Source organism: Ambystoma mexicanum, chromosome 8, assembly GCF_040938575.1.
Source record: "Ambystoma mexicanum isolate Mex_15411 chromosome 8, UKY_AmexF1_1, whole genome shotgun sequence".
Taxonomy (NCBI): domain Eukaryota; kingdom Metazoa; phylum Chordata; class Amphibia; order Caudata; family Ambystomatidae; genus Ambystoma; species Ambystoma mexicanum.
The window spans coordinates 214,413,264-214,436,040 of NC_090929.1; the positions used below are offsets into that span (position 1 = coordinate 214,413,264).

Here is a 22,777-nt window from a genome sequence, read left to right on the forward strand (position 1 = left end):
ACATGCAAGAATGGATCTTAGATCTCCCGTTGAGGGCGTGGACCTCTTTTTTCATCAACCGATGACGAGTTGACAAAGAAGAAAACCTCAACTTTAACCGCCAAATCCTTGGCCATCCTGACAAAGCCAAGGCAGAAGTCCTTCCCCCAGTCTCAGGGCAGGACCGAATTCAAACCATGCGCTTTTACCGACTTCAAGGGGTTTTGCGACCGTGGTACGCGGAGGCCTGACAGGTCGCTTAGAGACAACAGGAGAAAACAGCAGAGGACATAGCCCAGGTTTATCTGCTCCCCCTCCTTTTCTCCCGCCTCTGATGCCAAGAAACAGTGATGTCACAGAACAGAGCTCCCCAGTAGGGGGCCAAATGTCTCTTTTCCAGGACAGCTGGAAGCATCTTTTCAAGAACCCTAGGATCCTATCTATAGTCTCTGCAGGCTTCAGTCTTCCTCTTCCTTTTCCTCTACCATCCTCTCCTGCTCTTTGTCAGATTGGGCCCCTGGCTCTTTTACGGGAGGTCCTTTTTCTCTTGTAAATGCAGAGGTTCCTCAGTCAGATAGGTGTTCTGGTTTCTATTCCAGGTTTTTTGAGTACCCAAGAACAACCAGGCTGGCCTCAGGGTAGTCTTGAACCTGTAACTTCTCAGTCTATCTTTACAGCTTGAACGTTTCAAGATGACTACTCGCGTACACATAGCATAGTCTCTGTGTGCAGGGGACTGGATGTGTTCCCTAGGCCACAATGATGCATACCTGCATATCCCCATCTACCAGCAGCATCAGAAGATTCTGTGGTTCATGCTTATGTCATACAATTTTCAGTACAAGGTTATGCCTTTCGGCCTGAACTCGGCTCTGCGTGTCTTCACAAAGTTGATGAACTGCCAGAGATTGGCGGATATCTTCATCTGACTCTTCTCTTTCGGCCTGGGTGCCGATTCCTGGTGCATTGTCCAGGGCAGAGGCCCTGCTGCATATCAATCTGCACAAGCTCAGGGCAGTGGGCCTTGCCCTCAAGGCATTTCTGCCCCTCATCACGGACAGGTCGGTGCTGGTCAGTACAGACAATTCTACTACATAGTTTTTACCTGAACAAGCAGAGTGGCACCCATTGCCCCCTTCCCTGCATGGAGGCGGTATAGATCAGGGAATGCGCCCTGATGGAGGGGATTTGGATTTCAGCAGTCCGCCTCCCGGGGACACCAACGCAGAAGCAGCTGAGCTGCTTGGGGGTTTAACACCTACGAGTGGGAGTTGCATGCCGGCTCCTTGTTGCCCCTGTTCCTACATTTGTGGTTTGCGGAACTGGACTTGTTCGCATCTCCTCTGAATTCCAAGTGCCTCCAGTTTGCTTCGTGGAAAGGATGGGGTCAGGTGTCTCTGGGAGACGCCTACCAGATCTGTTGGCACGGCCGCAGGTGCTATGCATTCCCACTCCCACCTCTGCTCCAGCGGACCTTCCACAAGTTCCGGGCTTCGGTGGGCTGAAGACTCATCCTGATTGTCCCACTGGCATTTGAGAGCCTGATTTTTGGATCTGCTGCAGTTGTGCTCCCAGGGCCCCGTCCGCCTTCCGATCCCCAACCGGGACTTCCTGATGCAACAGGGCGGGGCAGTGGAGCATCCAGGTCCAACCAGGTTGTCCGGGCCCAACCAGGCTAGCGCTGGTAGCCTGGTTCCTGGCCAGCTGAGACTACAGCATGCTCAATTTTCAGATGACAACTGGGACATCATTCAGCAGGCCAGGAGGCCCTCTACTCGGTTCCAGTATAAGAGAAAGACTATGTTCTGCCATTGGTTGCGTGACAAAGGTCTGAACCTGGTTACCTGCCCTCTTGACGATGTACTGGCTTTTTCTGCACACCTGGCTCGTTCTGGAGTTTAGGTGGATACTTGCCGCACTTTTGGTGGCCATTGGGGCTTACAAGAATTCCCTGGAGCATGTGTTTTTGGAGGCCAACCCAGTGGTTAACACCTCAAGGAGTTGTCTAGGCTTTTTCCTCCGGTGCATAAACTGCACTCGGTCTGGGACCTCAATGTAGTTCTTGCAGCTCTACAACGCAAACCTTTCGAGACGATGGCCTCTGTGGACATCCGGCTGGTAATGTTAAAAACGTTTTTGCCGGTAGTTTTTACCTCTGTGCGCAGGGTTAGCAAGCTGCAGGCGCTGTCTTCGTGGGAGCCGTTCACCACTTTTCAAAACGACAATGTCATTTTTCACACTCACCCAAACTTCTTGCCCAAGGTGGTCTCTCCATTTCATCTGAATCCAGAGATGTGCCTGCCGGTGTACCACTCTCGGACTAAATCTTTCAGGAAGTCTGAGGCTTTGTTCATCACTTTCAGGGCCTCCTCCCCTAGGTCTCGGCTCCCAAGGCTTCTATCACCCATTGGATGGTTCAGGCCACTTCAGAGGTTTATATGGCCATGGGTCCCGGAGGGGATTCATGCCCATGCGGTTAGGGCTAAGGCCACAGCCGTCGCGTTTCAGAGACATGCTTCTTGGGATGTCATCAGCAGGGCAGCTACTTGGCCCACTCCATCGGCTTTCTGCAAGCACTGTTCCCTTAACACCATCTCCAGGCGCAATGCTGAGTTTGGTCAAGCGGTTCTGTGGAACATGTTTGATTCTTCCTAGATATGAGGCAGGCTGTCATGGCTTCACCCTATGGTCTTGTTTGGTGGAATCACCCACAAGTATGGAGGAAAGGGGAGGGGATGTATGAGTAATTAAAGTTACTCACAATAGTGACTGGAATACTCATAGTCCATAGTCCCCTTTGTGCCATACATCCCACCCACCTTCCCCAGTAGTCAAAGTGTACGAAAAGAAGTAGTGGAACTATGTTCCCTGCTGGCTTGCACCCACTTCCCACAAACCCATCATCACGTCCCCTCCCACACACAATACACCCCCCCAAACACATGCACCTGCTATTTAAGGGAACGTTCAGTGCAGAACACTGAAAGTGTACGTTTCAACTTCTTCCTATACTTTTATTTTAAAACGAAAGCATTCCAGAACGGTTTCTTTTTAAAATAAAAGTATGGGAACTTTAAAAGTTAATTTAAAAAAGTAGAGGAGCACCGCTCCCGACCGCTCCCACTCACTTCGACCACTGATCTTCCCCTGCTTTTTGTCAGGCTAATATGTAATAAGTGTAGCCAGGTATCTAAGCGTTCGATGTGTTCAAACGGGACGGAGGTGAGGCACCAGACAGCGGCGTCTCAGCTGGGCCTTCCCACACCCGAGGCCACGCCCCTGCGTGCTGTACTAAATTTAACGGGGAAGCTCAATTTTTCATTGCCAAAGGTTCCGGTACAGCCCTATGTTGGGGAACGCCCACAAGGATGGCGGAAGGGGGACAGTGGACTATGAGTACTCTAGTCACAGGGGTGAGTAACTTTAATGTATTCACGGATTTCCCTAAACCCTGACACCACCAATGTCATGATTGCCTCATCTAAACAAACTCCATCACACCACACCACAACTGCCAGCCTCACATACAACTCTGCAATGATGCATTCACTTCTGCCTAATTTCAGAATGTCAAAGCAGGTCTTTAAACCCTCAGTCCCTGCCAGGAAAGGAAGTCGCTGGCCAAACAAAAGGGATGGGTAAGTAAGGATCGACATCTAGGATCCCAAGGGAGGACAGGGAACACCTGAAATAGATGAGGGGAAACTGGGATAAGGCCAATCCTGGGACCTTGAGGGAATTAGGGAGGAAAATCGCCACTCCAGTGAGTCATTGAAGAATCAGGGCAATCCCAAGGCCCTTATTTGGGCAGAAAACTGCTCTTTCAGGAAGAGAAACTGGAGAGAGGCGGTGTGACCAGAGAAAGAGAGAACCCCATGCGCATGCTGCAAAAAGGTCGGACTTTTGGTAGTCAGACTTTTGCTTTCGGTCATTTCACGCAGATCCAAACAGACTGGTGCATGATAATAAGAGCCTGATAACGAAGGATGGTAATCGCAAGGTAAAACACTTCCGAAGGGGAAAGAAACACTTGCCAGTGGTAATGTGGTACCTTCATGCCAAGAATCCTACTAAGTCAACCGACAGCCAAGAAGAATCCCAAAACCCAGAGGAAAGTCAAGATGCTTGTTGGGTGCTACATCGCTGGGCTGGAGAAGTCGAGAGGCTTGCTGGGCGCTACACTCCTTGGATTTAGAAGTCAAGAAGCAAGCTGGCTGCTGTATCCGTGAGAATGTGAGTTGAACCTAGAAGCAAGACTGGGTATATTAGCATAGGACTGGGAATCCTTTATATGGGCACTTGCGCCCGTTAGGTTATCCATCTTGTGGCTTTGGGTATAGCTGCCCCTTTCGAATATAGTTTAAACCACTCGACCCATAGAGTTGGCCAATAAAGGTGTTGAATTATACTTTAGTTATCTTGTGTGTTCTGTTGGTCCTACATCATCCCACCCTCCTTTTCTTTGCGGCACCTCTGAACCCCACCAGCCATCAACTGAATAGCCAAGGGTATGTTGACACACTTGAACCCCTCTGATCAAGGGGAGCCCCTACTTTTCATGGGCCCCCAAATGTGTATGTATGTATACCATAAAAACAGAGCCTTGAATTGGGGAAGCCCAGAGGTCGCACTTCCCAGACTTTGCATATAACAAGCAGAAACATTTCACTCTGATCGGCACCAGAAGATGAGAATTAGGTTTGAGTGGAGTGATATTTTGAAGTGGTCACCTCTTATTTTGTTAGCCCACTGTGGATGGATCCCAGACTACTCTGCTTCCCTCTCCCCGCTGCACAACAAACTCAGTCTCGCTGTTCTCTTCTGGACTTCTTTACCAGCCCATCTCCCATATGAGCGCCTTCTGCCATAAACATAGAAATGGGACTATGCAACTTTCAGCGAAAACATAGACATGAGACAATGGGCCTCATTACAGGTCGGGCGGTCCGGAAATAATAGTGGCGGTAAACCCGCCGCCACTGTTAATTCCGGACCGCCCGATCCCGACTCCTGCAGGCGGGAGGTGATGTTCCTGCCAGGTCTGAACTGGCGGGTTTAACACCGCCCGCCTTCAGGCGGACGTGGAAACACCAGCACCATCACGAAATGGTACCGGTGTTTCCACTTCCCCATTCCCATTGAGTCCTATAGGACTCAATGGGAATGGGGATTTACCGAATTCCACCTCCGGAATTCCCAGGACACCAGGGTCGTAATGGCCTGTTATTTCCGGGAGTCACGGAGGCGGAATGGTAATACAAGTCCGGCGGTAACCAGGCGGCTTTACCGCCGGACTCGTAATGAGGCCCACTGTGTTCGCCTTGGGGGGGGCAGGGTGGGACTCCCCAGTGGCTCTTGCTTGTTTTTGAGAATGGTTACATTGCCTGTTGAAATTATGAAGTCGATATTCTTGATGCACATTTTACAGATGCCATTTTGTTGAAAGGAATATTTAATGTCTTTCAAACCTGTGTCCCTTTTCACTTCTGTGCCTGTTTTGCTGTCGTCGTTACTTTTTTTTTTTCCCATGCAGTTGTCACGAGCATTGACTATTAAATTAGATAAAACCCTGTGCAAATGCCTTTTCTCCCCTTCTTGCTCCTAGTTGCTATATTATGTATTTCGATGGCTGACATTAGTATTTATTTCTATGCCATGCATGTTGTCGATCATTTTGGTGTATAACTTTATCTGACTGTAAATGGTCCCCTGCCCTTTTAATCCGTTTCTAATATTGCAAAGCTCTGCCAAACCTCTGGTTTTAATTTATTTTTGTCTGCTTGAGTGCTGTCCTTTTTCTGGTTTGATTAATTTCTTTTGTTGTTCTTCTACCTTTTTATGTTCTCTTCGACCGCTTTGCAGCCTCCTGTGCTTCCTACAACTTTTCTTTTCTCAGTCCTCAGGGCCTCAACTTTTCTTCTCCGAATTCGCCCTCTCCTTTCTGGTCAGGTACTACTTCTGCATTCTCTCTTTCTTGGGAGTCTACCACCACCTAGTGGTTCAAGTTGAAATGGCATATCCTTAATAAATCACAGTTCCACCATTCATAATCACCAACGGCCATGCCCATTCCCTATATATACCCTTTGCCCATCTACGTCTACCCATCACACATTTCACCTGGACATCAACAGCTTCGGTCTTTGATGAATGAATACTGGCAAGCGTAAACAATTCTAGCCGCTTCCAAAATGAAAGGAATAGTACCGTTTTTAATATTTGCATCCATGGTCCTCAATTCTGTTCAGCCAGTTCATAGGCACTGCCATTTTCTATTTAGAGAGTTAGTATCCGAGATCCTGGGTAATGTAATCAGTCTCACAGCATGTTTCGAAAGTGCGGCTGCTTCAGGGAATAACCCGGGTCGCCTGGCTCCAAAATCAGCAATATAACCTCTGGAAGGCTTCTCGTCACTCAGAGAGCCCCTGGTTCGGGGCCTGGTTTTATCTCCCAAGAGAGCTATCTGGGGAAATGTTATGGGTACAAAGAGCGGGTATTTATATAAATTAACATAAAGTGGTTGTGGCGTGGGTAGTCTGTGGATTCGAAAACATAGAATGTTCTGCTCTTCACATCAAAATAAAGAGTTTTGTCTGCATGGGTGGTGGTTATTTTTGTGATAATACTAAGTGAAGCATAAGGCACATAATATATGTGCATCTTCTTTTCCATACAACCGTTAAGTACTAATGACACAAATAGCGGATTCATTTAAATGTTATTGAGTTGTTATGCTAAGCTGTCTTATCCCACGCACCGTTACCATTGGCATGGTCTGCAGGTGCTTACGGTGACTCTAAGAAAGTGGGCGGTGGGGGGGTTGGTTAGGGAAGAGGGATAAGATAGAGGTTGTGCTCTTCTGTTGATGCTTGCATAAGCAGGAGCAACTGGCGTTAGCTTTCTAAGAGAGTTTTGATTGTGTGTACTGGCTCGTTGTATCCGGAATGGTAAGGCCTAGGGTCTGGGATTGTTTGTTGTATACAAATGTTTATGTTGTGTGTATTTTGGCTGGCCCTTGGGTGTGTGTGTGGTACTTGGGCGGTATGCAGGAGGGGATCAAGAGCAGGGTTTGTTAGTACATTGACTACCCTCAAAATTCATTGGGGTGCAATGCCTTGGCTTCCCTCGAAATGATCCTCTAAGTGCAGTGGGTTGGCTATCTTTGCAATTCATCTAAGTGCTCTATATCAGCTGCCTTTATACACCTAAGTGCAATGCATTGGCTATCTTCACAGTTCATCTAGGTGTGATACATTGGATACCCTCAAAGATATTTAACTATAGTGCATTAGCTGTCTTCAAAGTTTTTCTAAGTTTAGTGCAATTGCTACACTCGACCAACTTCTGAGTGCCATACATTGACTATCTTCACAATTGGTCTAAGTGCAATACATTGGCTACCCTCAGAAATCTTCTAAGTGCAGTACATTGGCTAGCTTCATAATTCATCCGAGTCCAGTGTATTTGCTAACCTCATATAATCTTCCAGATACCACAAGTGTGCTATCTTCATCGTTGTTCTAGGTGCGATGCATTGGCTACCCTCAAACACGTCTTAGTGCAATACATTGGCCACCCTCAAAGATCAAGAAACTTCTACGTGCAGTGCATCGCTTATCGACATAATTAGTCTCAGTGCAATACATTGACTGCCCTCGTAGATTCATCTAAATGCATTGAAATGCTCTAAATGTACAATGAATTTAATTTGATCCATGGCTATGAGCTACATGTGTGCCTAAGTTCATATCCTCTAGGTTTGCACCTAACATTCAATACAGTGGGTATGCTTTAAACGTGCAACAAACTTCAAGGCACCCAACTTCTGCTATGTCATTGATATGACATAAAAGAGACAAAGTCATTGTCTCTTACCTGAAGGTTGCTGTAGACAGTTCTGGGGCTTGGCTGGGGTGACCTGAGTGAACAGGGCAAATAGGGGAAGGGAGCTGCTCAGGGGAGCTGCCCTTCGCTCTGGCCCTTCGCCGGCTGCCGTGCAAGGCTGCCCTGAGAGGGAATCTGAAAGGAATGCAGCTGTTCCTGTCACATGGGTAGTGGGTGAGGGGGGCGCAAGGCACGGACCATTGAGAACCGAATGAGCGGGGAGTGGGGAGGGAGGGTCAGGGAATGGATGAAGATGGATGGGAGAAGGCAGAGGTATGCTCTGACAGATGGCTGCCAAGACAAAATGTAAGGGATACCTGACTGCCTTAATCAATTGCTAAGGGGTTGGGTGGGGAAAGGAAGAAGGCCAGAAACAAACAAAGCAACAAAGCACAAGAATCAAGCCAGGGGATATACAAGCAAGTACACTGAAAGGAGCACAATCCCACCAGCGGAGTCGGGAACGGACCCTCAATCAACCCCTCAGATCACTGCACATGAATCACAACAGTATTATTTAAATACATTTCTTTATTAGATTAGAAACATTAAAATGATTATTAAATAAGTTAGAGCTCATACATGAATAAGAGTAAATATATGACATACAATTATAAACACAAATAAAGTGCATAATGTGAAGCAAATACTAATTTCCAAAAAAGACTGCTAAGAACCCAATGCCAAATCACAAATTGGAGAGCGATCACAATCATCCCCAAATATATCTAGATCAGTGCCAGTGAATTGGACACACTCAGGAGACGGGAATCTATCGAGTGAAAAAATCTGGTCAACTGAACAAGTCTGAATGATTTAGAAATACATTCATAGGCTGGTTAAATCCTAAAAATGGCAGGAAAGAGGATTCGGTATTTCCAAATGTGACAGTTCAATAATAGAACAAACAGGAAACTGAAAAGCATCACAAATTTAAACCCATACTCTAAAAATTCTAACATGAGACGCAATACGTCAACTACTGCGTTGACATGCACATTAGACCACAAATACATGAAAACAATATAGTAAGGATGGCACCATAAAACAAGTAGTTTCGATGGAAAGCACATCTAGCTGAATTGCAGATGATGTCCATCTTCGTCAGGACGTGGCATTCCCGTGTATACATTCTTGAAAATTCATCTGTTTCTTTAATACACCTACACAAAAGTTACACATTAAAAAACACCCTTTCTACTGAATTTTTTTATCTTAAAACAAATATGATGATAATAAAACCTAAATTGAAGAAGAACATACATGTAAACAATACAATCATTCATACATCATTCTTATATATAAAAAAACAAGTGATCTGAAGATCCCGAAAGAGGACCGGCCCCTCAACGCTAGGCCAGGACATGCAAAGTGACTAGGGGGAGAAAATCTAATTACCATGATCTCAAACCCTTCGGGGGTGGGCCCAGGAGCCTGACAAGAAGTCCAGGAAGTAACGATCCGGCCACACCGAAGACAAATCTCAAATGAATTTGATCTGTAATAATATAATAAAAAAGAAGAATGACCACGTGTGGTCATGAAATTTCTCTGTAGAAGAGCTCGAGTGAAATAAAAGGAGCCCAAAGAAAGGGTAGAATTTAGCTCCAAATTAAACAGACATTTGAAACCCAAGATGAGACCACCAGTGTGATAGAAATAAATCACCAGTATTAAGAATAAGTGATAAAGAAGAGAGAAAACCCCAGACTCCAGAAACAGATGAGAATAGTACATTAACAGCATCCGAAATGTTCTCGGTATACTCATGCACAAGTCACAGGAAACATCATTGTGCTCACCTATAATCAAAGTTACATCTGTCAATCGAGTACCATCAATTGGTCTTTCCTTGGTCTGTGGTATGGCCTCAAATGCACGAGCAGTTCAGGCTTTCTGTAGGTTCCCAAAACAGGTGAACCTCACAATGTGATTCAGGACTAAACAAAATCTATGGAATAATGGCAGACACAAAGAGCTGGTAAGTCATTTAATGTGCCCCAAATGTGATTGTACATAAACTTACTTTGTACACATAAGCCGACTATATGAGAAAAAGGAGAGAAAGAAAGTCAGTCCGGCTAACTAATCCAAATCAGTTTCCTCCGCCAATAACATAACATAAAAATAGCATCGCCAGGCTGTGTAAAGAAATAATAATAAGAATTGCGTGGTCAAAGGAGATCGTAAAATACCCAAATAAGCCTAGTCCAAGACCAGAAGCAAAGAAAATTCTGTCTAGCTAGCAGTTGTGGAACACCCACCTCTACAAAAAACGCCATATGCAGGAAGTCAGAAACCGAACTTCCCGCGTTTGTGTTCAACTGGAGTTAAATACGCCAAAGGGCGTGTCAAAGCTGGCGTCACGAGCGTATCAACTCGAATGAGCCATACGCGTGGCAGGGTGTGTCTAATATGACACCACGCGTCACACGCGGTAAAGGAACCTGAGCAAAGCATTACAGCCTTAGGGACATAGCGGGTCTGCCGCCTCAAACGAAACGCCCCGAAATTATCCAATGCACCGAAAAACACGTTTAAAGTGACACAATGAATCGTACAATAAAACAAACCAAAACGCAAGGCTGGGGCTTGCAGAGCACCAATACACATGAATCACGTGACATAACACGTGGTCCAATATAAACAAGCTAAAAAAACAAACGCTTGTATTAAATTAGGAGAGTGTGGTAGACGGTGTTCAAAAACCGCATTGCCACGGTTATCGACCAGAAACACATACTGTCCCTGAATTGGGTACGGTGGAGTGCCCAAACCAAGACAATAGTTGCAAGGCAGAAAACCACAAAGATAGCCAAAGGGCTAAAAGGCCAAAAAGCTGGCTCTCAAGCTACGGCATGCCATTCTTCCTTGGCATTCAGGCCCAGTGTATGACTTTGTGTGTTGAATATCCACCACTGTTGCCTTCGGGATAATTTTGTGGCTATGGCATAATGGTCTGGTCCATGACTTTTTCTAAGCACCACCAACGTAATTATGGACTTATGCTCAGGGATCCTCAATTTAATGGGTCTAGATGTTTTCCCTATATATGTCTTGTCACATGGACACATAATCACGTAAACCACGTAAACCACGTTTTTGGAATTACATGTGGGGTGATCCCTAAGTTTCCAGACTCTGATTGATGGTAACAGTGTTGGTAGCTGTAGTGGATCCGCACTGGCAACAATTGCCACATGGGTAATTCCCAGTAACCCCTTCCATTCCCCACATCTCAGTGATGGTTTTAGGTGCCAGGGTGGTCTGCAGTCTGTCTGCCTGAGATAACCAACTCTTCAAATTCCTACCCTTTTTAAAGGCATACATAGGATGTTCCAAATTGGACATATTCATTTGAAGTAGATGCCAATGCTTGGCAATTACCTTCATAATTTTGGCATGGTGAGTGCTATAAGTCATAGCGCAAACCATGCGCGATTGGTTCTGGGTATTGCGAATGTTTTTGGCCAACAGTACTTCGCGATGTTGGTGTCTTGCCCTTTTACGGGACTGTCACAATATGTGAGCTGGATAACCTCGCTGAGATAATCTGTTCTCTATAATGTTAGATTGAGACACAAAGTCTTTCTTAGCCGTGCAGCTCCTCCTAGCTCATGGAAATTGACCGTAGGGAATGCTTTCCCTTAAAGATTGCGGATGAAAACTATCAAAGTAGAGGATCGTGTTTCGGTCGGTAGTCTTGCGGAAAAGATCCACAATGATAGCACCGTCCTGAGTTTTAAATATCAGATCCAGAAGTGAGATCGACATACTGTCTGCAGACATGGTAAACTTGAGGTGGTCATTCAATGAATTGATCCAAGTCAGAAATCGTACATGGTCTCCCTTAGTTTTGTTCCATACTATAATAATATCGTCTATGTATCTTTTATAGAAAAGAATTGATTGCAAAAAGGGATTCGAGATGTCAAATATGGAGACTTTCTCAAAAGCCCACATACAAAGGGTCGCAAAACAAACAAAGGACCAGAGCACAAAGACAGAAAACTCAAGTTGCAGACCAGCTCAAAAGACGGATTGGAAATCAAAGTAAAACACTTAGAAATCCCTCCAAAGCCACCAACCTGGCCAAAAAACAGATTGGAAATCAAAGTAAAACACACACAAATCCCTCCAAAGAGCACCAACTAGGCCCTAACGCTGCTTGACCAGGATGGTTAAAGATTAAAATCAGGAAAGGCAGAGGGAAGCGGTGAGAGATGGCTGCGAAGACAAAAGGAAGGGGACACCTGACTGTCTTAGGTAATTGCTACGGGGTTGGGCGGGGAAAAAGAAAGAAAGCCAGAGTTGTGACGTAATTCTCTATGTAACTTCAGAAAGATATACTCTCTGTTAAGAGAGGCATATGGATGCTGTAAAAGTGCCATCCTTCAGTTCTCTATGATCTTTTAGTAATGTTAGGCCCACAACCTGGAAGCACAGGTAAGCCACACACTAGACCCTGCCACGGTTTGCAACATAGCCTTCTTAAACGCAAACAAGGCCGCAGCTAAACATCAGAAGGTTGTCTTCCGGAACCTGAGGCCCGTTTCCAGCCTGCACATAGCACTGACATTGTTATTGTGGAGGCCCACCCAATAAATCCAATACAGTAACCAAAGTAGCAGCAACAGTCAGGTTTATTTCAATGCAGCTGTGGCAAAATTGACCAATCGGAGTATACCCATCCTGAAAATGTGGCAGCACAGCAGAAAAGTCATGTTTTAACAAAAAAAGATTATAGTGGGGTTGAACATTCAGGATATACAGAAAAACAGTGATATACCCATTTGGTCAGTTACATTGACAATAAGGTTTCTAACAGAACATGCTGTACCTTGTTGTGCATGGCTTGACTGCACCATGCCATGCTTGTACAGTTTGGTTCCACCCACCCATGTGACATGTCTGCACATGTGGTGGATTGCTCCATCATACATAACAAGACCCTGGCCAACATCCACGTGATCCGTATTCCGGGTCTAAGGCAAGAGTAACTCTCCCACATGTTTATGTCCCCAGCCGAGACTTGCCACATGGGTTTTCAATTTTCTGCCAACTTCTCTACCGCGTCGTCTCCCTAATCATGGCTCCGGTGTTCCTCTGCCCATTACATCTACACAACCATTGGTTACGAGAGAACAGAACATACTGTAGGTTTTGGTTTATATTTTCATCATTTTGGTATTATATAGAATAATGTACCCCCTACAAGTACAATATAAGGATAGGAAAAGCCTCCTCAGAATTATCTGGCACAGAACTCCTCAGTGGCATTTAATATCCTTATTACACACCTTAGTATGTATATCATGAATACTTAAGCAATATTTCCCAGAGCTGCGGGAAAAACAAACTTATTTGCTCAAGGACGCATAAGGAGGGCTGCAGGTTCATAAGAGGCCATATTATCCTGCAGCTGTGAGCAATGTTGCTATTCACCCCAAGCCGGGTGTTGGCAACCGAGACGAAAATGGTGGGTGACAGTCGTTTTTCACTTTTGGTGGACAGAGGTTGACGTTGTGCCGCTGGGAGGTGCCCGCACCCAGTAGTGAGAGGGAATGAGGAAGCAGCAATGAGGGAGAAGAGAGCAGAGGCCCAAACGGGCCAGAAGGGGGCAGCTTCACTTCGGGGGGGAACAAGGAAGTGGGTTCTTTTTCACTGAGAGGAATGGGGCCATACTGTAAAAGTTGCTATTGCTCTCTTTCCTGATTGGCCCGGAGGATTCCAACATTCCATGCCTGGTGCTAATACCAATATTAATACATGCAACCAAACCACTAAAATAAAAATCTCTGATCCCTCTTGCCAAACCTAGTGTGTGGATCTGCGTGCAACATGGCTGACCATACCCTGAGTGACAACAAGAAGAAGCAGGTTCAATAGGGGCCACCAAATGGTCGGCCCCCTGGTTCCAACTGCTGCTGTACACTCCCCAAGTTGTGGCCACAATAGGATAACGGGAGGGAGGCCGGGTGGGTTAGGAAGCAAAATCGCATTATTTTACCCAATAAGGAAATCTTTGACATGGATAATACAAACATGTTTGTGGCTTGTGCATGTACCCACTGGTTTCTAGTGCAGGTGCTTTGACTGAATGAACTTTCATACCAGGGAATATTTTATTTTATTAATTTTCATAAGGCCATTTATCTGATACAAATAAGTATCAATTAAATACAATTTAAGAATTAATCTTGAGTCAATCATTTCTAGTATATAAGAAAAGAAATCATGATAATTTATTTGTGATGTTGTAGGGTACATTAGAACACTATGTTATGAGTGGGTTTCCATTTCTTATTATTATCAAATACACATTGAGCCATGACTAGAACTGACAACTCGTTTCTAACTATTGTCTCATAGCAGGGAGGTAGGGGCTGTGCCGCCCCCCTTTAAAACTAAGCCTCTCCTTTAAACTAAGCCTGCTTCAGCTTAACCTCAAAGTGAAGCTGCATAGTTGTGTCAAGTAGATGGAGCTTCAGCTCTACCTAGTGAGGATAGGTTAGTTTTAGTTTCACATTCATAGAGGGCAGAGATCTCCCATAGGCAGCGGATTGTTAAAATGGATACACTGCAGAAAGAGCATAGAAGGGGCAAAAGGCAAATCGGGGTCAAAAGAGACATTTAAAATGGAAAAAGGCAGCATTTCACCATCTTGTGAGAACTGCTGAGATCTATGCGGATTCTGGTCTCCATTGGACGAGAGCTTCTTTAACACCCAATGGGGACATTTTCTATCCTAAGCATGAAAAGGCCAGCCCGAAAGAACAGAATTCATATTGACATTGGAAGATCTCAAGCTATGATTTGAAGGATTAGAAAATTTGGTTTGCAAAAATACATGTCCTTCGCCACATAGAGCCCAGAATACCACTCAGAAGGCCTTGAATTCTTGGCCTCTTGCAACACTAAGCCAATGCAAACCACATAGAGACTCAGAGCGAGATGAGCGCCGCATTCTGGAGGCGCAGCGGGTGATTCATTGGCATTTTGGAAAGGAAGACACAGTTCTATGAAAAACAATTTCAAATGCGACAGGTGATGAAGGCATTAACCAATACAATTCTTTGGGCAACCACGATATATTCCAGAGTCAATAGAGTAATTAGCTTGGGAAATAGCATGTTTAAAGTTATTTATTTGTGCTCCCAGGGTTAGATCAGAAGCAAGAATTCCACACAAATGACAAACTTGATGAATCAGAAGGGTCATGGACCCATAGACTCAGGCCACAGGAATGAGGACCAGAGGGGGACATGGGCAGAGAGACTCAGGCCACAGGAATGAGGACCAGAGGGGGACATGGGCCGAGAGACTCAGGCCACAGGAACGAGGACAAGATGGGACATTGACTGAGAGACTCGGCCCAAAGGGATAAGGACAAGGGAGGGGCATGGACATAGAGGCTCAGGTCAAAGTGATGAGGACCAGAGAGGGACATGGACCAAGAGACACAGGCCAAAGAGATGAGGACCATAGGATGATATGGTCTGAGAGACTTGGCCTATAGGGATGAGGACTCGAGTGGGACATGCACCAAGAAACTCCGGCCAAAGGGATGAGGACCATAGGGAGATATGGACTAAGAGATTTGGGCCAAAGTGAAGAGGACCAAAGGGGGACGTGGATCGAGAGGCTCAGGCTATAAGCATGAGGACCTGAGGGGACATGGGCAAAGAGACTCAGGCCAAAGTGATGAGGACCAGTGAGGGACATGGATCAAGATACTCAGGCCAAAGGGATGAGGACCAGAGGATGACATGGACTAGGAATCTTGGGCCAAATGGATGAGGACCAGAGCGGGATGTGGACCAAGATGCTCAGGCTATAAGGATGAGGGCCAAAGGGGGGGCATGGACTGAGAGATTTGGCCAAAGGGATAGAAGACCAAGAATCCAGTTCATGGCAAAAGTTCTTGCCTCAGGCCTCGAAGGATTAAGCTTTGGTTAGTTCATGATCCTCTGTTCAGTGTAGTATTTCCTACATACATGCAAAATGCAGATATACTCACTCCCAGGTGTGCCCTCCGTCTTCTAAGGAGGGTCTGTGTATCATCTATATACATGTATAATGAAATAATGGATCAAAGTTTCCAGCAGTCGAGGATAGAAATTAAATGAGAGGGCAAAGAATAGACCTCTTTGCAACGCTACAAGACAGGGTTTGGGTAACAGACTCAAAATGGGAGAGCTACAAATTGTGTCCTCTCAATATGATGGGATTTGATGCTCTTTGGGATGGGCTCAAATGTGCTGTTAAATGCACCATTAATGTTGCCTGCTAGGTGATATTTCGCACCAGTGGCAGCCAAGGATCTTGGTTTAGATATTTGGAAGGTAGCATTCAACAAACACTGGACTCTGAGGCCCGCAGGGAAGTGGGGAGGAGGTAGGTGGGGTTGGGCATCTCCCCCAAGGTGGTACATCTATGGCCATGCCGGCCGCCTCTGCATCATCTCTGTCCTGGAACTAGGAGCAGACATGCAAGGCTGAAGGAACTCTTTTGAGAAAAGCCAGACTGTTGGTTTATCCCATGCTTGTGGTGTTGGTCTTGTGACCAGAATTCATCATCTTCAATGAGACCATGTTGTCCTCTTCTTATGGCACATGCTAAAAATAAAATAAACTTATCAAAACTCCAGGAACTGTTTAATGCACATTCCTGTGTCAACAATTTTTGTTTTATGTTTCGGTCTTGGCACACCGAAATGCATTGGCATATGTACATACAATAGACTTTTGTTATTTTTTTCGCCTCACTACTCGCCATAAGACAAAAATTGTTGACACCGGAATGTGCATTAAACAGTTCCTGGAGTTTTGATAAGTTTAGTTTATTTTTATTTTTAGCATGTGCAAATGGAGACAAAAATGGGTCTCTGACTAAAAAGAACACAAATTGTGGAGATAAACTTATAACAAGATATTGAACTAATAATTACAGCTCCTATTGGAGCCAACTGAGAGCGCCAGTTCTAATGAGGTGGTGTCACCTCGTTTTTTCGCTATCATATATTTTTGTGGTCCCAGTGTCATAGGACCATTTCTTTTCTGGCAGCTCCAGGCCAAAGCAATTGAAAGTATGAACACAACTTTCGAAGCCGAAGACTGAGAAAATTTGAAACAGAATAGTGGTGCCCACCCCTATCTTGGATTTTTGGTTTTGTCCTCTTCCTAAGGAACAGCTTTGGAGATGGCCAAAATATGTCTCGAGGCTCTTCTTAACTATTTACCTGCCAATGGAAGTCCCATTTATAGAATTGTCTCTAAACAGAAGACACACGCTCCATCCCACAGATCAGGATTAGCCAAGACAGTATTTTACTCTGTGGCTTGGCTCTTCACTCTGCTTTTCAGCCTGCAGTATTCCTAGTAAATGCTTCCGGCTCAGAAGTACTGCGCTGGTTCAGCTCATCACTGTAGACCAACATGATAAACCTGCTTTTAAATGTTGTGAAACAAAAGACTATATGCGCACACCAATGTCATTTAGGGTAGGTAATTTCTTAGGATAAATGGTGTATGGAAGCACTTAGGATGAAGGGGAGGAATACAGACTCTGACACAGGGTCTGATCAACATACAGTAAGAACAAAGTGTCTACCACTTGAGACACTCCCGTCCCCTGCACACCATCTAAACTGAAAAAATACAGTCAAGTTTTGTAAACAATCTTAATATTCTTTACTCATAGAATTCTCAATTGTGCCTAGATAGATAGGCAATAGATATACAATACAGTTTCATTGCTATCTAAACAAAATATATACAAAAATGCACTACAACGTATGACCCCTATAGATCTCGGGGTGAAGCCTGGTAGTGGAGTTATCTGGAGCTCAACACATTTCGGGGTATAACCCTCTTTTTCAGGAGCAAGTAGTTCTGTAAAAATATACATAAAGAAGCCAATCACAGTTCTATTCATTTATAAACACACAAAAATGAGTAACATGGTCCCAGTAGTGTACATGCATGTAGCATTGTTGGTCTATACAAATATCTTCACAGAGGTAAGTAACCCTTATGCTATGGGAATCTTCAATAATGCAATATATCAACGCTTTCCATTTGTGCCTCCTTTAGTGTATATACTCGTTTCACTAGTGAAGCTTTAGTCAATAGGCTACATCAAGTTCAAACCTATTCATCCATTGATTGGGCATAAATAATGTTCAGATACACCTCTCATCACCCAGTCACATATTCCCTATGTGATGTTTCTGTGGATGGCATTCAAATAGTTAACAGGATAACAGTCTCGATACCCATCTCTTAATTAGCATAAGTAGACAGTATCCTAGTATTGTACAGAGATTACTGTAGTTTTATTGTGGCCCAGTTAGTCCTGTCTAGAATTCTCAAATCTATGAAAAAAAGTGATAGTACGTACCTCTGGTCACAACAGACCAACATGTTCAAGAATGGTTGTATATTTCATGTAGCCCCATTAGATGGATATCCCATCCTAATACAACAAGTTCAGAAAACAGCAGTGTTAGCAGCATAGGTGAACCAATAGTGGCCAAAAGGCCACCCCCACAGGCACAGGAAGACAATTTGACACCTACAACTATAGTAACTCCAGCTCAAAGCAACATTCCCGCTGAACCAATGTCTTTTTTAGAAAAAAGACCAGACGTGTGAACAAGACCAAAAAGGAAAAACAAATAACAGAGACCATTGTCGTCAATATTCCGAGTAGAGCTTTAACATCAAATCAGATTGACATCCTTAATAAAGGATTGTCATTTGTCCCAACCTCCAATACAAGTTTGTTTGAAGAAAAAGTAAATCTCCATCTACTACTTCGAAAAACCTGATGCAGTCCCCCACCCACAGGCACTTAAAATAAATTAGCATATTAAGGTGCCCTCAAAAAGTGGGGGTACTCATTAGTATATCAATTGAATGCGGTGTCACCAGAAATTAGCATATTAAGGTGCCCTTAAAAAAGTGGGGGTACTCATTAGTATACTCATTGAATGTGGTGTCACCATAATGTATCATATTAAGATGCCCTCAAAAAAAGAAGTGGGAGGACTTCTGAACAAAGTGAGCAGACTCATTTACATACCAATTGCCTGTGGTGTCACCAGAAATTAGCATATTAAGGTGCCCTCAAAAAAAGTGGGGGTACTCATTAGTATACCAATTGAATGGGATGTCATCAGAAATTTGCATATTAAGGTGCTCTCAAAACAAAGTTGTAAGACTCCGTCCACCCGCGTGTACCCTCCACTTCAGCCCTGCAAATCTAGGAGATGTCAGGTTTTTCGTTTTGCCCTCTAACCTGAATGTCACATCAACCAAAGTCTTTTCAGCGAATTTCTCAGGTGTTTTTCATTACAAAAGAGCAACTGCATAACTATGCTTAACAAGGTTTTCTTATATAATTGGCTTAGGTTTTTAAATATTATACAGTAACATAACCACAATGCCCACTGGGTATGGGTTCCTACCACTGCAAACACACCCAAAGTGCCTCATGGTGGACATTGTACCTGTGCATAACATACGGCCATGCGCCCCCGTACCACAACCACTGTGGGTTCCAGCCACTGCAAACAGATCCAAAGTGCTTCCTGGTGGACAGTGTACCCGCGCATAGCATATGGCCATGCGCCTGGGAACCACAAATACCGAAAGTGCCCACTGGGCCTGTATCCACCCACATACCTTTATTATACAGTAACATAACCACAATGCCAAGTAGGTATGGGTTGCAGCCACTGCAAACAGATCCAAAGTGCTTCCTGGTGGACAGTGTACCCGCGCATAGCATATGGCCATGCGCCTGGGAACCACAAATACCGAAAGTGCCCACTGGGCCTGTATCCACCCACATACCCTTATTATACAGTAACATAACCACAATGCCAAGTAGGTATGGGTTGCAGCCACTGCAAACAGACCCCAAGTGCCTCCTGGTGGACAGTGTACCCGTGCATAGCATATGGCCATGTGCCTTGGAACCACAAACACTGTGGGTTCCGGCCACTGCAAATAGACCCAAAGTGCCTCCTAGTGGACAGTGTACCCGTGCATAGCAAATGGCCCTGCGCCTGGGAACCACAAACACAAAGTGCCCACTGGCCTCTATCCACCCACATACACTTATGGTACCTTCCACGCGTGCATTTATCTTTGGTAGGTTGCCAAGCACTTAGAACGCACCTTGCTCTGCACTGCCCCACACACTCGGCTCACTCGGAACCTCAGACAGCCTTGTTTTACACCACATACACCCATGCCACTAACCACATATGTAAACCTCCGTCTGCGCACCCTTATTATACATTAGTGGCAGTTTACCAAACACGCAAACCACTCATTGAAGTGTACCCAGCATTTAAACAAGCCACCTTTTACAGACTCATACACTCGGTGTTCCACGGCCTATACTTCTCAAAATTTGATACGTTTCAGGCGAAGCGCCATTCTTTCTGGGATCAGCCTTTCATGCCGAAACAATCCCTGATTTCAGATCTGTGGGCTTGCGCATCACTTGTTGCATTGCACTGCTTGCACTGGACTGAGGATAGAAGCTTTGCAAATCCCGTCCAATAGGAATTCCTGCACACTAGGGCCCTAGTTATTGTAGGGATTAGCCTTCACCAATACCTTTTGCACTTGAAAATTCCCACACAGTGCATGCATGCAGGTTGCATGTGGTTCTCAACTTGAGTGGTGAGCACTAGTGACCGAGTACACGCAGATGCAAGGCTGTGCACGCGGAGATGCGACTGAATGGATGGGGGGGGGAGGGGGGGCAGCGCTGCCCCAGTGTGTCTGGAGAAGGAGGCAATGAATTGGCAGTGTAAAGGAGGGTCAAACACAGCGCGAGCCTCTCGACCCATACAACAAAGAGAGGCAGTCAGTCCTCTAGCAAGTTGGCCCAGTTCCACCCGGCGTACGCTAGATTCGGGATGTGGGCAAATACGCAGGAATATGTGCCACTTATTTAACAACTCACCCCCCCCCACGCCCCCAAATGATTCCCTTTCCCAACACTTAAAGAAAACTTCCAATCATAGTTTTTATTTTAAAAATGTCACTTTTTTCTTCTGTTAAAAATTCCCTTTTTAGCAACTTCGTCTGTGGATTCATTTATTTTGTTAATCTAGATAATGTGTGCTTACAAAGTTAGGTAGGTGTAAATAGCACGTGCTGCATGTGGGATTCTTTTGCGGATCACCATCCGTGTGCAATTTACACATTGGTGCATGTGCAAATTGTGTCCTGTCCTGTGCACTTTTCAAGTGTAAATTGTATTTCTTTGTGAGTTGTATCCAATGTGTTTTTTGCCTACTTGCTTGCGTCCCATAAGCGGTTATCCCAGCACTAGCCTGAAGCGGTTATCCCAGCACTAGCCTGAAGCGGTTATCCCAGCACTAGCCTGAAGTAGTTATCCCAGTAGCCTAGTGCGGTCATCCCAGCACTAGCCTGAAGCGGTTATCCCAGCACTAGCCTGAAGCGGTTATCCCAGCACTAGCCTGAAGCGGTTATCCCAGCACTAGCCTGAAGTAGTTATCCCAGTAGCCTAGTGCGGTCATCCCAGCACTAGCCTGAAGCGGTTATCCCAGCACTAGCCTGAAGTGGTTATCCCAGTAGCCTAAAGCGGTTATCCCAGCACTAGCCTGAAGCGGTTATCCCAGTAGCCTAAAGCGGTTATCCCAGCAGTAGCCTGAAGTGGTTATCCCAGTAGCCTGGTGCGGTTATCCCAGTACTAGCCTGAAGCGATTATCCCAGCACTAGCCTAAAGCGGTTATCCCAGCACTAGCCTAAAGCGGTTATCCCAGTAGCCTGGTGCGGTTATCCCAGCACTAGCCTGAAGCGGTTATCCCAGTAGCCTAAAGCGGTTATCCCAACACTAGCCTGAAGTGGTTATCCCAGTAGCCTGGTGCGGTTATCTCAGCACTAGCCTGAAGTGGTTATCCCAGTAGCCTAAAGCGCTTATCCCAGCACTAGCCTGATGCGGTTATCCCAGTAGCCTGGCGCGGTTATCCCAGCACTAGCCTAAAGTGGTTATCCCAGTAGCCTGGTGCGGTTATCCCAGCACTAGCCTGAAGTGGTTATCCCAGTAGCCTGGTGCATTTATCCCAGCACTAGCCTGAAGTGGTTATCCCAGTAGCCTGGTGTGGTTATCCCAGCACTAGCCTGAAGTTGTTATCCCAACACTAGCCTGAAGTGGTTATCCCAGCACTAGCCTGAAGTGGTTATCCCAGTAGCCTAAAGCGGTTATCCCAGCACTAACCTAAAGCGGTTATCCCAGCACTAGCCTGAAGTGGTTATTCCAGTAGCCTAAAGCGGTTATCCCAGCACTAGCCTAAAGCGGTTATCCCAGCACTAGCCTGAAGTGGTTATCCCAGTAGCCTAAAGCGGTTATCCCAGCACTAGCCTGAAGCGGTTATCCCAGTAGCCTGGCACGGTTATCCCAGCACTAGCCTGAAGTGGTTACCCCAGCACTAGCCTGAAGTGGTTATCCCAGTAGCCTAAAGCGGTTATCCCAGCACTAGCCTGAAGTGGTTATCCCAGTAGCCTAAAGCGGTTATCCCAGCACTAGCCTGAAGTGGTTATCCCAGTAATTCGACGCGGTTATCCCAGCACTAGCCTAAAGCGGTTACCCCAGCACTAGCCTGAAGTGGTTATCCCAATAGCCTAAAGTGGTTATCCCAGCACTAGCCTGAAGTGGTTATCCCAGTAGCCTAAAGCGGTTATCCCAGCACTAGCCTGAAGTAGTTATCCCAGTAGCCTAAAGTGGTTATCCCAGCACTAGCCTGAAGTGGTTATCCCAGTAGCCTAAAGCGGTTATCCCAGCACTAGCCTGAAGTGGTTATCCCAGTAGCCTGGCGCGGTTATACCAGCACTAGCCTGAAGCGGTTACCCCAGCACTAGCCTGAAGT

The 22,777-nt window shown here is 45.5% G+C and overlaps 1 protein-coding gene across 2 annotated transcripts in view; it reads left to right on the forward strand.

The window, feature by feature from the left end:
- Positions 1-22,777, forward strand: part of VAV2 (vav guanine nucleotide exchange factor 2) — a 1,354,235-nt gene that overhangs the window by 1,321,626 nt on the left and 9,832 nt on the right. Inside the window, exon 26 of one of the 2 annotated variants that reach the window (XM_069609623.1) lies at positions 5,842-5,928. The exons of the other annotated variant lie outside the window; for it this stretch is intronic. Within the exon in view, the coding sequence (XP_069465724.1) occupies positions 5,842-5,928 (87 nt within the window). The remainder of the gene's footprint in view (positions 1-5,841; positions 5,929-22,777) is intronic. 2 annotated transcript variants of the gene reach the window in all.